At 50.3% G+C, this 14,986-nt stretch overlaps 1 protein-coding gene across 2 annotated transcripts; it reads left to right on the plus strand.

Moving 5' to 3' along the window:
* The first annotated feature begins 3,248 nt into the window (after nt 1–3,248).
* Nucleotides 3,249–8,121, plus strand: LOC119285416 (putative E3 ubiquitin-protein ligase RING1a). 2 transcript variants are annotated; one of them, XM_037564689.1, is made up of 10 exons: nt 3,249–3,463; nt 3,593–3,749; nt 5,389–5,447; nt 5,768–5,849; nt 5,982–6,102; nt 6,210–6,251; nt 6,358–6,879; nt 7,173–7,280; nt 7,400–7,603; nt 7,705–8,121. In XM_037564689.1, the coding sequence occupies exons 1-10, from the start codon at nt 3,289–3,291 to the stop codon at nt 7,735–7,737; spliced, it is 1,503 nt and encodes a 500-aa protein (XP_037420586.1). In that variant the 5' UTR covers nt 3,249–3,288; the 3' UTR covers nt 7,738–8,121. The 2 variants fall into 2 exon arrangements, with proteins under 2 accessions (XP_037420586.1, XP_037420593.1); XM_037564696.1 differs by having other exon boundaries at nt 3,249–3,457.
* Nucleotides 8,122–14,986: the final 6,865 nt, after the last annotated feature.

The raw sequence follows: 14,986 nt of genomic DNA on the forward strand, positions 1-14,986 counted from the left end.
GTGGCGGGCGCGGCGTCCTGGCCACGGCCACTGAACGCCGTCCCCAGCAGTCCTCCCCTCCCTTCGAGTAGCCCAACTCTGCCTGGTGCTTCTAGCCCTGGGTTGGTTGCGGGTATTGCGGTCGGCGGCGGAGGTGCTCGCAGCCTGTCTTCCTGCAGGCAGCCTCCTTCATCACCGGCAACCCTTCCTCTTCCCCGTGCCACGCTGACGGCTCAGGTGGTTGGCGACAAGACTACAATGGTAGTGGTAGTCATGAAGTCCCTCAAGGCGAGTACTTGTTGGCACTGCTCCGGCCTTGGCGATCTTGGACCCGCATCCCTCCGGTGTCCATGGCTGCTGGCATCCTCTGCCGGGTGGCTCCGGCCTCAGTGACCCAGTAGTTGTATTCCTTCCAGCTCGCGTGGCTCCCCCGACGGCTATGGCCGCGATAGCTAGGATCTACGTCCCTCCAGTCCTAGCTTGCTGGCGTTGCTATTCATCGTCGCCCAACCCCCTCGTGGTTTGCTTCGCCACCTACCCTACCTTGTATGCATCAAAACCTCCCCTTTTGCCAGATCCAACGCTCATGGGTTCGGAGGAGGTGCCACCCTCTGACGGCAGATGCAGCCCGCCAGCCCCCTCCGACATGGTGGCGTCGACCGGCATTGGCTTCCTCATCTTCGTTTCTAGAGACGGTGGCTATGGGATTGCTCAACTTCAGGACAGGGAGAAATCCCTGCTCAGCCTCAGCCTCAGGCCAGGGAGAAATCCCTGCTCGGCTTGCCGATGTTGGCAGCGAAGGTGTCTGCGGATGTCGTTTCCTTCTTGGATGCGCTGTCAAGGCCCGTGGTTGCGCCCCTCTTCGAGCTCAGGGGAAACTCTAGGTCTGGTTCCTCCGGACCGGATGGAGACGGCGTCTCGGCGTGGTCCTCCTTGAAGGCGCTATCTTGTTTGCTCGCGGTGTCCCCTATTTTGGTTTTGGAGATGTTGCTGCTCTTGTTGGTTCGACATTGCCGCCCTTGGGTCGGGCTTGGTTGGTTTAGCTGTGTTCTATTTTCCATTCGAGCCGAGCACCCCTTGTCTCTCTGCTCCGGACACCATGTTCACGCCTGTCTGCGTTCGTGTCATGTGTTGTACTCCTATCTGTACTCATTCTATTCCTTCTATCAATGCAATGATACGCAAGCTTTGCGTATTCACAAAAAACTTTGGCTGCAATCCTGACCGTAGATCAAACGATTTAACAATTTAGACAGAAATGTTAAGAATTTTGGTTATAAAATGGCTTTAATGTTGCTAAATATCTCATGTTTTTTTAGTGTAGACCACAAGTCGACGCATGTTTCCGCAAAACTTCTAAAAACTACGTACACCAATTTAATATTTATATATGGAATCCGTTTTTCTAAATTTTGAACTCCACAAGCACCTTTATATAATTCTAAAAATAAAGAAAACATATGTACTGAAGTGTACAATATCAAAGTCCTTGGCTTGTACACTTCTTTTTAAACGTGTCGACGAGTTCTTTTTTCCATCTTGGCTGGATATTTAGCTACAGTGAAACCACATGATTGTCTGTAATGATTTTAATCTAATTGTCAGTAATTTATTTGTCGCTTTTATAAAATTGCGATGACTTGCGGTTCCTCTATGGCATCCTTCTCTCTAGCCGTGGCGTTAGTTCTCTTTGTTAATGCATGTACATCTTGTAAAGAATAACATAGGTATGAATATCACTAACAATACGAGAACTAGCAATAAGAGAAAACTACTCCTCTCTAATGACAAATTAAAAAAAATACCCAAATGGTCAAATTTAAGTTGGATTTTTTTTTACATTTTTTAAATAAGAGAGCTTGTAAACTAAATCCAAACTATCGGTAGAACCTTCAAATTTAGAAACTTAGTAAAAGGTGAATACCAAAAACGGCAAGAGAAAGGCCTCGTGTGTCCATCAACTCCAAACATATGAAATAAAGCGTTAATCCGGGTTGAACTTGTGTGGCATGCTTTGTGAATATCCAATCCCTCGTACCCTAGTACGCAAGTAACCACACAATATTTTCACGTAATCAGTGGATCAAGATCCACGACAACCCCGGCTTCAGCCAAGAGCATAGACCAAAAGCTTTGAGAAATTAGCGAAAATGGCAAAATAAAATGGGTTTAATCCATATAGCCCACAGTTCCACCCTTGGTTTGCACATTTCACATTTCTATGTTCCGCCCTACCACTGCACATAATAGTACTACACGACATGGTGCATATCCATCGTAACGCCTTGACAGAAAACCAGGGAGCCTTTCAGGATCCGCCGCGCCCAAAGTAATCCAACCATGCAGACGTATATATCACGCGACGCACGCATGAGAAACAAGCGACACGAGGCTCACTCGGCTGTAGGCCTGGATATACAACCCCGCCGCTTCGATCGAAGCACTCATGACCACGAATTTAGTTTCCCTTGCAGGAAATCAGAAGAGAAATATGGTCTCTAAATACGGGAAATCGTGGAGAGAAATGCATTGCTATAATTGCACTCTAGTGATAACATTTCAAGCGAGGGTTTTGCTGATAACCCAAGCCGTCACCTGGCAGGATGACTGTATCCTTAGTTTAATCGAAGGCCTTTTTCTTCTCTTCCAATACTAGATCGACATTCACTTGGATGGAACAAGGCGAATAGTCCTCGTACCCGTAGCCACACGCCGAAGAACACAACTCGCACCGATGCATTAGTCAACGCAGCCGAGTACCACTCCCAATCATCACCACCTTCCCGCATCGGGCAAGCCCACGTACGCGACGCACGTCCCATATGCAAATGCAGCCCGCGCCTCCTCCCCGGAAAATCCCTCCGGCTCAGCGCGTGCGTGGCGGCCGCCGTCCGCCGTTGACCCCAAAAACCTCACCGACGGACCGGCTCGCCGGAGACGACGGGGTCGAGCCCGTCCTCCTCCTCCCCGGTCTTTATTTTTCCTACCGTACGCAAGCCGCAAGTTAAAATTTTGTCCCGGAGCGGGCCGGGCCGGGCCGGGGCGGGTCGGGGCGGGGCGGCCACGCGCACCAACCCAAAGTTACACGCGACGCAGCACAGGGGAGGGCAGGCACCACCCCCACCCCCCGTCCCCTGCCTCGCCTCGCCTCGCCTTTCTTTTCCTCTCGCTCTCCGCCTCCCCCTCGACTCGAGCCGCTTCCACCCACCTCCTGCCTCCTCCCTCCCTCTCACCCGCCCGCCCGCCCGCACGCGCCCGTCCTCTCCAAGCGCCGCGCCGACGAGCGGGGAGGGCGGCCGGCCGGCCGGAATGCCCGCGCAGAAGCGCCCGCACCCGTCGCCCGACGCGGACGACGCCCACGTCCAGGAGGAGGAGGAGGCTGCCGCTGCCGCTGCCGCCGGGGCCGCCGGCTCCGGCACGGAGGGCGGAGCGCCCAACGGGGGCTCCGCGGAGCTGGCCAAGGACGGTGGCGGTGGCGGTGGCGGTGAGAGCTCCGCTTCGAGCGACGCGCGCCGCCGACTCATCTCCCGCCGTCCCACGCGATGCGCGCATCGCGTCCTCTGTTTCGGCGCCGGGGTCGCTGACTGGCTTGCGTGTTTCACGGGCTCTGCAGATTCCGATGCGGGGGAGGACGACGAGGACGAGGAGCAGCAGCGGCGGAAGCAGCAGAAGCAGGAGGATGAGCACGAGGAAGGCGGCGGCAGCGGCGGGGACGACGAGGACGCCGACGACAGCCCGTCGTCGGAGAGCGACGCCGCCGACGTGGACGAGTAAGTGGGCCGTCGACGCCCCTCCTCCCTCCCCTCCCCGCCCCTTCCCATCTCCTCCTCCTCCTCTCGCATCCGTTGCCGATTTCCCGTCGTCTTCACGCCGCGTCCCCGTACGCTAGCTTCGCTTCGCCGGGGTGGTACCGGAGGTCATCGTCGGGGGAGTCCCGCCGGGCCGGCGGCACCACCGGCGGCCGCATCGTCTCACCTCGTCGGGCTCAGCGCTCCTGTCGCCATGGGATCTTCGTGGTGTCGTGCTTCGTATGCTGGCTCGGGTTTCTCGTGGTGGCGGCGGCGGCCCACCACGAGTCGTCCTCGTCGTTAGGCGCAGGCGCCGCCCGCTTCGTCCGCCCCGCGCCGCCGCGAGCGCCCCCGTCACCGCCGAGTCATGGGATCTTTCTGTAGCATGCATGCTTTCGTCACACGGCTCAGCGGAGGCGCCGTGCTCGCGACGCCAAATGCTGGGGGCGGCATCCAGGGTCGATCGCCGCATATCCAAGCTGTTACCCCGGAGTCGCCAGCCACATCTGAACCGGCGGTCATGTTCGTCGTGGTTCAGCTATCTACGGGAAGAATTCCCTGTTTCTGTTGCTTCTGAATCGTGTGCGGCCACGGCCAACTCTTCCGTCCCGGCTCTTTGCTGCTACTAGCCTGACCTTCTGAATGATCTTGCCATGCTCAGACCCGTGTGAGCTCCTGGCCAGCCTCTCACCCGTGCACCCGTGTTCATCATGTCGAATGGTTCTGTTCTATGGAGACACCATGTTCTTATGGCAAACACTATTCAAGCTCATCCAGCGCATGTAAGATCTTCCAGTGGATTTTCTCAGTTTTGTAGCAGGTGCCACCTTCGTCTGTATTGGGAGCCTCTTCGTGTTTCCTGCAGTGTCTTGGACATGACTTGGCCTGTCGTGCTCTGAATATCTATCTGCTTCTACTGTTGCTGTCCTGACCCCCATGACTGCGATAGGTCTTACACTGTTTAGGTGTCTTAACTCAGTTTTATGCAAATGCGTTCTTATTCTCGTGATAGCATTATGCTTTACCTTCCATCAGCTGTTCTATGAATCTTTCCTCGGTACTGAAATGCACGGATGCTTCTATGAATCTTTTCTCGCTGCTGATGCGAGGTGCAAATCAACCCCTCTGTTGCTGTAGGAGCAGTGCAGTTTCCTGTCAGGAAAGCATTTTGTTCACTAGATACTCTGTTATCAGATTGTAGCACACACACCTTGTCACATTTGATCCCCTTTGATCCAGATAATTATTTAGACATTGTTTTTGTTGACCACGTATTGCATGTCGTTTGGATTTTGTTGATACTGCTTAGATTTCTCAGCTGGTAAATAGAATCAAATCAACTCTTCTTCTGCCTGTCAAATATGACTTTCCAGTGTTCAAGTTGTCCCAAGGTGCTAATGGTTCCATTTTTTCCATTGTTTCCTGTAGTCCCACTGTGAACACCTGAACGTTATGTTCTTTATACTACACATTTCTTTGAAAAAAGAAAAATAATGCCATGGAACACTTCTGTGTGTTCCAAAAGTTGTTAATCAGTAATTGAAAATGCCAATTGGTAATGGAAGAGTTGACTTTCTTGTTAGCGAAACTGGTAGCTAAACAGTATTGTTTTCTCATGCAGGTTTATACTGGTGAAATTGATGGATATACGGAAGGAAGTGCAGTGCCCTATATGCTTAGGTAACCTTGTCAACTTGCTTTCAAATTCAGAGATAGCAACTCTGTTTAGTTTTCATGATTTCTGTGTTGACAGCATTGCTTGTAATAGTTGTAATTAAAGCAGGATAATGTGTTCTGTACATCTTTTGGTGATTATTTACTACCAATGTTGAAGCTAGCACATTCATCAAAGCTCACATGTTTCTGTTATTCAAGTATGCATGTTGGGACTGTCCACATCATCAAGAAGCTAGGATGAGTTTTATACAAGAAACTAGGTAGAATGTCTGTTCAAACTGTGATATCTGAGAATTTGCTTCTCTTATGGTCCTCTGTTGCAGGCATTATCCGGAAAACAAGAACGGTTATGGAGTGTTTGCACCGGTTTTGTAGGGACTGCATTGATAAATCCATGCGGCTTGGGTATGATCCCTTGCGTTATTTGTCTACAGTGTCATTTTAAAAAATGTATAGCCCAACCTGATTGGGGCTTTGAAAAATCCAAATATATACTTTATTTCAATGACAATATAAGTGCTGTGGTGTTTTTTGCAGAAATAATGAATGCCCTGCATGCCGCACCCACTGCAAGAGCAGACGTTCCTTGAGGGATGATCCTAATTTTGACGCTTTAATTCTAGCTTTATATCCAGACATTGACAAGTACGAGGAAGAGGTGATGCATAATTTCTCCAGTTGCCACACTTAGTTGTCTTGTCACTCTTGTTTATCTAGCTTTTGTTGTAGTACCTGCCACTGATTCTAATTTGCTTGATACGTCAGGAACTTGCTTTTGGTGAAGAAGAGAAGACTCGCAACAAAAAGGTTGGTTTATTTGTCTGTCTATGTCTGGCGGGAAATGAAATTATCTGCCCTGGTCATTCCGTATTTGTCTTCTTGTTGTTGACATTTGCTGTATTTCTCATGAAAGATTCAAGATTCCATTGCTGAAACATTTCGAAGACAAACAGAAGCACTTGTGAAGAAGCGCTCCAATGCAAAAGCAATAGCTTCTACAAGAAAGACCCGTGGGAGTATGCGGACAAAGAAGAGAGGACGGACTAGCTCTCCTGATAATGCCCCAACTGACATTGATGACGACGAGAGAGAAGAAAATGGCAATGATGGCAGCAAAGAATCGTCTTCTGTTGATGATCGTTCACCAGATGTCAAGATGAAAAGAGCTCGGAGGTGGCCTGTGCCACGATCATCCCCTGCTAAGAATATTGGCAGTGTTGATAGCAGCTACGAGGAGAATGATGATTTGGGAGGTGCCAGAGATATCTTGGCCACTTCTCCACTGCGGGGAGAGATGCTTGCCTGGGGCAAAAATGGCACCCGCAGTCAAACTCGACATGGCAGTGCCGGTGGCTCCAGTGGAAGGATGGTCAAGGGTGGGCGTGTTGCCAAGTTGGTGGATCATCTCCGTAATGCTGATGAATTTGATACTAAGGTAACAACAGATCGCCGACATTTTAAATTTACAGTTTCTCTTCGAAAAAATAATCTGAGTTGCTATTTCGTACTTATGCTTTGGAAGATTCAGATTAGTACTAAACATTCTAAAAGGCTGGATCCGTCCTGTTATCCGTATCGTGTTATTCTGGTGTGTTTTGTAGTGTTGCACAGGCAATATAAAACATCAGCACATGCACATACACACCTGGGCCAGGCCAATCTTGTACAAGCAGTGGCCCGTGGTTTACGTCCATTAGGTTTGCTGAATATGTCTGTTCTGTTGTGCAGTTCAACCTGTACCTCGCTCTAACTCCGCTTGATGGACAAAGCATGCCTAAACTGGAAAAGTCCTATCTCAGCTGCCAGCCAACATTCTCTGTTAGCCACCTATGCCAGGTAATCACTGATCACTTGCCTCCACACACTTGCCGTTTGTAATGTGACACGACTTTGGTGGGCATAGATCGAAATGAATAAGCGAAGACCCTGCTTACCCTGTTTCTGCGTCGTTTCAGTTTGTTGCTCTTCAGCTGTCACGGCAAGCCGCAGAGGTGGAGATATACTTCAGGAAGAACTCCATGAACGGGTCGCTTAAAACCGAAGACACCAGCGCAGACGACGAGGCAAAACCGGAGCGGCTCGACGGCCTGGAAAGGCTCAAGGAGGATAATTCGCTTTCAGAGCTTTACCCTAAGCTTGCCTCTGGTGTTGGGGACCTGGTAATCCTACCTCTGAATTGACTGCCTGTTTAACCGCTTCTTTTCCCCATTGCTTCGGCATCCTAATGATCTGTATGTACCGTGTCCCTCCCAACGTCCAGGAGCTGCTGTACTCTGTGAAAGCACAAGCCTAGCTACGCACAGTTCCTGGCACCAGCCAGCTACATATCTTGGCCGTCAAATTGATGGATGGATGGATCGCCGCTAATCCCATGACCTGCAGGAAGGATCTACTCGCCGTGAAAACCTGTACATATATCATCATTCGATATAGAAAAAAAGGGGGCGACAAAGTAGTAGATTTATCATCTGTGTCTTAATGTTTGTTTAAATTTATGTGTGTGTTATCTTGTGGAGTGGTTCATTGGTGGGTTAAACGTAAAATTGACCAGTAGTCGAATTGAGTAGCAGTGTGTAAAACAGGTCAGACAAAATTACCTGGCTCATTCCTTATTCTATACTGTATAATTATAATGTACTGTATTTGGTGGCGCTGCACATGCAGTGGTAATTCTTCTTGGACTCCGTCTAACTCGAACCCGTGTGATGAGTGAATGAGAATTGGGCAATGGTCCTGTGCCTTTTGACAGCTTGGCCAGAGCCAATATACACCCACGGCCGCACGGAAGGCAGCCTCAAGTGCGGTGTGCGGTCGCTGCCAACCGTTTTGACCAACCGCGATGCCACCCCACGGAGTCTGAGATCTCGACACGTATGCGCTCGCCTCACAGTATCTACAGCGGTGGTCATAAAGTTGTCTTGGCGCTCGGTCGTTGCTGACCGAGAGCGAGCGGAGCCGACGACGCGGTTCGGCCGCCGAGTCGCTGACGCACGCGTCCCGCTAGCTCGTGACGGGGCTCCAGGTTCCGGCCAACCGCGCCGCCGAACGGCCTATGGCTGGTGGCCCCACCCCGCAGCTCAGGTCCAATCAGGAGTACGAAGATGCTTCTCTAGGCCTGCTGGCCTAGCCTCCTCGTCCTACGGCATGGATGGAATCTTGGGGAAGAAGGAGAAGAAGAAAATGTGCCGTACTAAAAGCGGCACGTGCTGTGCACTGGAGCGGCAGCGAGCGAGTGAAGTTGCACTTCCCTGATCCGGTGATCCGAACTCTTCAATTTTTCTTTAATGGATCCACAGTCTGATGGCTGGTTCCATGGATCATGGGAGGCGTGGATGATCTGGATAAAATTTTGCTGCTTTAATCACCAACTCACCCGCAGAAAAAAATATCTGGATAAAATAGTGTGCAGTACTTGCCCAAGATCAGCTACGAAGGGCTCAGATTTTGGTTTTTCTTTTCTTTTCAAAGTACGTTCATGGACCAATTTTGGTTCATGTCCTCCTAGAGCGTGTTTGGCATTAAAGTACTGTGCTAGTACCTTTTGTATTGATTGTGCATCAAGTACTTGGCGCATGGTGGATTTGTTGTGGCACGACTCCGTCTACAAACGTTTAAATTCTGCCCCGCTCTTCCTGATTTGTAGATGTGCATTAATAGGACGTGTACTTCAGTTTATGGGTATGATATATGTGTGTTTGTATATAATGTTTTATTTCTACCTTAAATGAAGAGTCACGTATAATGTATATGATGTTTATCGCTGGTTTCTTTTTTTTTTAACTGGAACACCGAGCATTCCATTAATCACGTCGGACCGACCAAGTCGGCGGTCACTGCAACGGTTACAAAGTTTGGAAGGTTACCCAGCCAACGAACGCAAGCTGCAGGCGATACTTGATCTCTCGGAATAAGGTACCAAGTGAAGATCGGTCCAGCATGATAGTAGTAACAGCTTGCTGAAGACCTAAACAGTCCGTTTCAAAGATCACCCGTCCCATTCCATGGCTCTCTATTAATGTAACTGCATTTAAAAGTCCAGCCGCTTCAGCATGTAAAGGCTCACTGATGTTTGCTAGGCTGCCGGCTGCAGCAAGGAGGACATCACCCGACGTATGATCCCGTCCAACGCATCCCCACCCCGCTTGTTTCGAAGTCTGATCAAAAGCTCCGTCAATGTTTACCTTTATGAGGTCGACCGCAGGTTTGGTCCACCATGGCCGTTCCCGCAATGATCCCTTCGCTGGTGAAGCACAGAACTCCTTCCATTCAGAGATGTTTTTTTGCCAGGAGGAAGCAGAATTCTTGCACTGTGGCCCTGGTCTGGTTGTGATTTGCCTTGTTCCTTTCCGTCCACCAAAGCCAAAGGAGACAAATGACTCCTAACTTCTCATTTTCCGGCAGGGCGAAAACGCAAGTCAGGAGCCGTCGTGGTGATGAACAGGCAAGCAGATTTAGTCTAGTCTCCTCCACATCCTCTTCACTTCCTTGCAACGCAAAAACAGGTGCCCACCATCTTCATGCAATCTATGGCACACAACACAGGTCGTATCCAGTTCCACCCCAATCCGTTCTACGTTTCTCAGCATTGGGTGGCTATTTTGCGCGAACCGCCACAAAAAGTGATGGACCTTCCCTGGGCACCTGATCTTCCAGAGCTGTCGCCACACCCTCTGATCCTCCTCTATCCCATCAGAATTCTCTCCTCGTTGCCGTGGACTTTGACGCTGTTGTAGTTCCACATGGATCCTGTAGGCCAACCTGACAGAGAACATCCCTTTATTATCGAATTGCCAAGCAACAAAGTCCTCATGGTGTTCAAAAAGAGGGATTTGTAGGATCACTTGTGCTTCCTCCTCATTGAAGGTTTGCCTAACGAGCTATGAGTCCCAAGAATTCATGAGCGGGTCAATTAGCTCAGCCACTTTTGTCAGGAGGGAGTTACAACGAGGGGATCTTGGAAATCTGACAGCACCAGTAGGGAGCCACGGGTCCTGCCAGATACGAATGTTCTCACCATCCCCCACCCGCCAAACCATTCCCTCCTTCACTACCTCCAAACCTTGCAATATACTGCGCCATACATAGCTTATTCCGGGAACTGCCCTTGCCGAGAATAGATCCCCGTCCAGATAATATTTCGCCCGTAAGACACGAACACACAACGATTCCGGGTCTTGGATTAGTCGCCACACTTGACGGGCCATCATGGCCATATTGAAGGAATGTAGGTCTCTAAAACCTAGGCCGCCCTGCTCCTTTGGTAGTGTCATTCTTTCCCAGCCGACCCAATGATGTTTTTGCTCATCCTCTTGGTTCGCCCACCAAAACCGACAAATCATGTGGCTGATGCTCTCACATAGACTTTTTGTCAAATCAAAACAGGCCATGGCGTAGGTAGGAATTGCTTGCGCGACAGTCTTAATCAGAATTTCTTTTCCCTTCCTTGACAAAAATTTAATCTTGTACCCTTGCAACAATTCCCAGATTCTGTCCCAGATTTACTCGAAGCACTTCTGGCGCGATCTTCCGACATAGCAGGGTAAACCAAGATACTTGCCTTGTTGTCCCTCGGACTGTAATCCCAAAAGGTGCAGACAGTGCAACTTCCTCTGGTTTGAAGTATTCTTACTGAAAAGCACAACAGATTTGTCATGGTTGATAGTTTGGCCAGAGCCCCTCTCGTACACCTCAAGAATACTGTTAACCGCTTCCACACTTTCCTCAGTAGCTTCCATGAGGAGTAAAGAGTCATCTTCAAATAATAGGTGTTTTACCGTTGGCGCCTCCGGGGCCACTCTAATACCCCTAATCTGACCAGTAGATTCAACATGATTTAGTAACGCTGATAGCCCTTCCGCACATATCAAAAATAAGTAAGGAGAGATTGGGTCGCCTTGCCTCAAAACCCGACCCGGTACAACTGTATCTGTACATGAATTATTGATCTTGAACCTGAACTGAACTGTGCACATGCATTTGTTTATCAACGCCACAAATTCAGATGAGAAACCCAGCTGGGTCATAACTTTTTCTATGAAGGACCATTCCACTCTATCCGGTTTCATCTAGAAAAGCAGTGTATATGTTAATTTTGATGACCCCTGGGGCTGGTGGGCACCATTTCTCGCCAGGCGCGTCCCTGGCAATCACGCACATCTCTCCTCTGTTCCCTACTATCTTCTTTCCGACTGTCCCATCCTCGAATTTAGCAGCCGATCAGTACTCCTCCTCGTACTTCTCACGAAACTGCACCGAGCCTAGAATGGTCTCCTTTCCATTGTTACGAATACATACCTCTCAGAAGTACCAGCAGCGCCATAACAATAGCAGCACCTTGGCGCGCATCTCCTCATTTCCTGAGTACAGGGTGACCTCCAGCCAACCACCCCCCGTATACCAAAGCTTCCTCTCTGCACACAAGTCCTAGATTTCTCTCATTGCTGCTCTTAGGGCTCCACTTTTTGTACACATGACAACCTCATGGTGTTCATCTTCGATGCAGTGTCCACAAATATTGCATGTTGCATCCACTTCGAGGGTTCTTTTCCACTTGTTTTTTTAGTGGCAAGGGTATTTGTGGCCACCCTCCAGGCAAAAATAAAAACCTTCCCGTGCACTTTAGTTTTCCAAACTAGATCCCATATACTTCGATCGTTAGGGTACCTGGAAGAGCTCGAAGGATTCAGGGCCACTTGATTAAGACTGAACGCCGTCGAGTTTATAGGCACTCTTGACAGAGAAGATTTCACTCTTCTCACAGTGCCATGCGATGCAATCACCCACCTTCGATGTTGGGATGTTCAGTTTGCAGATTTCATCAGCATCAAATGGATGAAAAATTTGTCTTATGAGGGTCTCATTCCACTACTTCCTATCAGACAACATGAGTTGATTGACCCATCTAATCCGAGATCTCCTGATGAAAGCAGCTGTCATGAGCCCCTCCTTTCTCGGTATCCACTGACCATGTTAGATTTGTATGCTCTTTCCGCCGCCCACTCGCCATATTTAGCCCTAACATTTCATCTCACCTTCACCGCCACTTCTCCTACATCATCAATCGCGTAGCTTAAGGGCCTCGTTGGTTGAAACTAAGGTAAAGTAGAGGAAAACATATGGATGGGAATTTTTCATGTGCGGACACAATTTATGTGTTTGGTTCAAATGAATGGATCAGAAGAAAGGTATTTTTAGAAATGGAGGAGGACCCCGGCCTCTCCATCTGGACGATGCATGCGGCCACTTTATTAATTATTCACACAAGACCTTACAAAGTCATACAACAGTAAGACTAAAGCGATCGTCTAGGCAACATATGTCGCTACTCCTATCCAATTGATGTAGGGATGCTGATAGTCTGGGCCTAATACCAAACAGACCTCGCAGTCAAACCTAGCATTTAAGACCCGACGTCCCATCCAAGACACCTGCCGGGTATGGGGCACCCACCAGTCCCGCGCACTCCTGAACCAGGACGCCTGCCGGGTACGAGGCCACCGCAGCCACCTGCCACCAATTCATATTTAGTGTTGTACTGCTGCATCTACCTTGCGTGGTCTAGCCGCCGTCGACGCCACCGTGATGCCAGACAACGCCACCGTCCTACGCTCGTCCATCACCACACGCCCATTGGCAAGGCCCCTGCTGCTCCATGCTGCTGAGACCCACTGTTGTCGACGTGCCAAATGCCACACTGCTCCTCCGACGTGAAACACCACCTGCTGCCACTGGTCCCATCCCCTCCGCCTGCAGTTCCTCAAACCAAACACCCAAACGCCCCAGGCGGCACCTCCAAGAAGGGTACGACACACACAGTGCCGCCGCCGCCCAATCTAAGGAGAATTAGGGTTTTCACCAGGGCATGGGATGGGGGTGGAGTGCAGGGACCTCAATGGCGCCTGCAAGTAGGATAACGGTGACCCTGGTCGTCACCACCGTCGGGATGAACGAGTCATCCAGAGTTTCCTCCGGTCCAATGTCACCTCTACTAGCCCCCGCGAACGCACCGAGGCCGGCGACCGCGATCGTAAGCCACCAAGTGCAGCGGGAGAGAGCCTACAACGCAGAGGAGATCCATCGGCGATTCACCGCCCACGCGGTCAAGACGCCGTTCATCCACCCCCCGCGAACGTCGCCAGCCGAGGGCGCCGTCGCCATGCCTAACGGGGCCATCGCCCCTGATCCGGGTTCCTCCACGAAGGCCAGAGTGGCGAGGTCCACCGCGAGCAACGAGATCCGGCACCGCGCGGCCGATGCCATCGCCCAAGCCCGCCGTCGACCGATCTCGCCGTCGCCGGGAGCCCGCACGCTGCCGGGAGTCCCACACCCATGGATCTGGGCACCAGTGCACCGCCATGAGTCCACCGCCTCCGGAATTCGCCGCACCGTCGGTGTAACACCCACGATGTGGCTATATCTCCCACGTGTCGGAGCACGACTTAGAGGCATAATCGCATAGTAGGCATGTCACAAGAGGGGTAATCTTTACACATCCCATGTACTGAATAAGAATGGGATAAAGAGTCGGCTTACAATTGCCACTTCACACAATACAAGTTAAACATACATCATCCAGAATACAATCAAGGTCCGACTACGGAACCAAAATAAAAGAAGAAAACCCCAAATGCTAAATCCCCGATCGTCCCAACTGGGCTCCACTACTGATCAACAGGAAACGAAACAACACAACAAACAAGAACTTCATCGAGCTCCCACTTGAGCTGGGTTGCGTCACCTGCACTGGAATCATCGGCACCTGCAACTGTTTGGAAGTATCTGTGAGCCATGAGGACTCAGCAATCTCACACCCGCGAGATCAAGACTATTTAAGCTTATGGGTATGAAAGGGTAGTGAGGTGGAGCTGCAACAAGCACTAAGCATATATGGTGGCTAACTTACGCAAAAAGAGCGAGAAGAGAAGCAATGCAATGGTCATGAACTAGAAGTGATCAAGAAGTGATCCTGAAACTACTTACGTTCAAGCATAACACAAGAACCGTGTTCACTTCCCGGACTCCGCCGAGAAGAGACCATCACGGCTACACACGCGGTTGATGCATTTTAATTAAGTTAAGTGTCAAGTTCTCTACAACCGGACATTAACAAATTCCCATCTGCCCATAACCGCGGGCATGGCTTTCAAAAGTTCAAACCCTGCAGGGGTGTCCCAACTTAGCCCATCACAAGCTCTCACGGTCAACGAGGGATATTCCTTCTCCCGGGAAGACCCGATCAGACTCGGAATCCCGGTTACAAGACATTTCGACAATGGTAAAACAAGACCAGCAAAGCCACCCGATGTGCCAACAAATCCCGATAGGAGTCGCACGTATCTCGTTCTCAGGGCACACCGGATGGGCAAGACGTCGGGTTGGCATAAACCCTGGTTGCCCAGGGGGCGCCGGACATCGCCTAGTTTGGACCAACACTCAGAGGAGCACTGGCCCGGGGGTTTAAAATAAAGATGACCCTTGAGTCTGCAGAACCCAAGGGAAAAAGGCTTAGGTGGCAAATGTTAAAACCAAGATTGGGCCTTGCT

Source organism: Triticum dicoccoides, chromosome 1A, assembly GCF_002162155.2.
Source record: "Triticum dicoccoides isolate Atlit2015 ecotype Zavitan chromosome 1A, WEW_v2.0, whole genome shotgun sequence".
Taxonomy (NCBI): domain Eukaryota; kingdom Viridiplantae; phylum Streptophyta; class Magnoliopsida; order Poales; family Poaceae; genus Triticum; species Triticum dicoccoides.

Excerpts from the sequence above, each read along its gene's own strand:
- LOC119285416 (XM_037564689.1), top strand. The coding sequence starts at position 3,289 with ATGCCCGCGCAGAAGCGCCCGCACCCGTCGCCCGACGCGGACGACGCC. Across the intron at positions 6,880-7,172 it reads CTGATGAATTTGATACTAAG|TTCAACCTGTACCTCGCTCT; the intron begins GTAACAACAGAT and ends TCTGTTGTGCAG. Across the intron at positions 7,604-7,704 it reads CCTCTGGTGTTGGGGACCTG|GAGCTGCTGTACTCTGTGAA; the intron begins GTAATCCTACCT and ends CCCAACGTCCAG.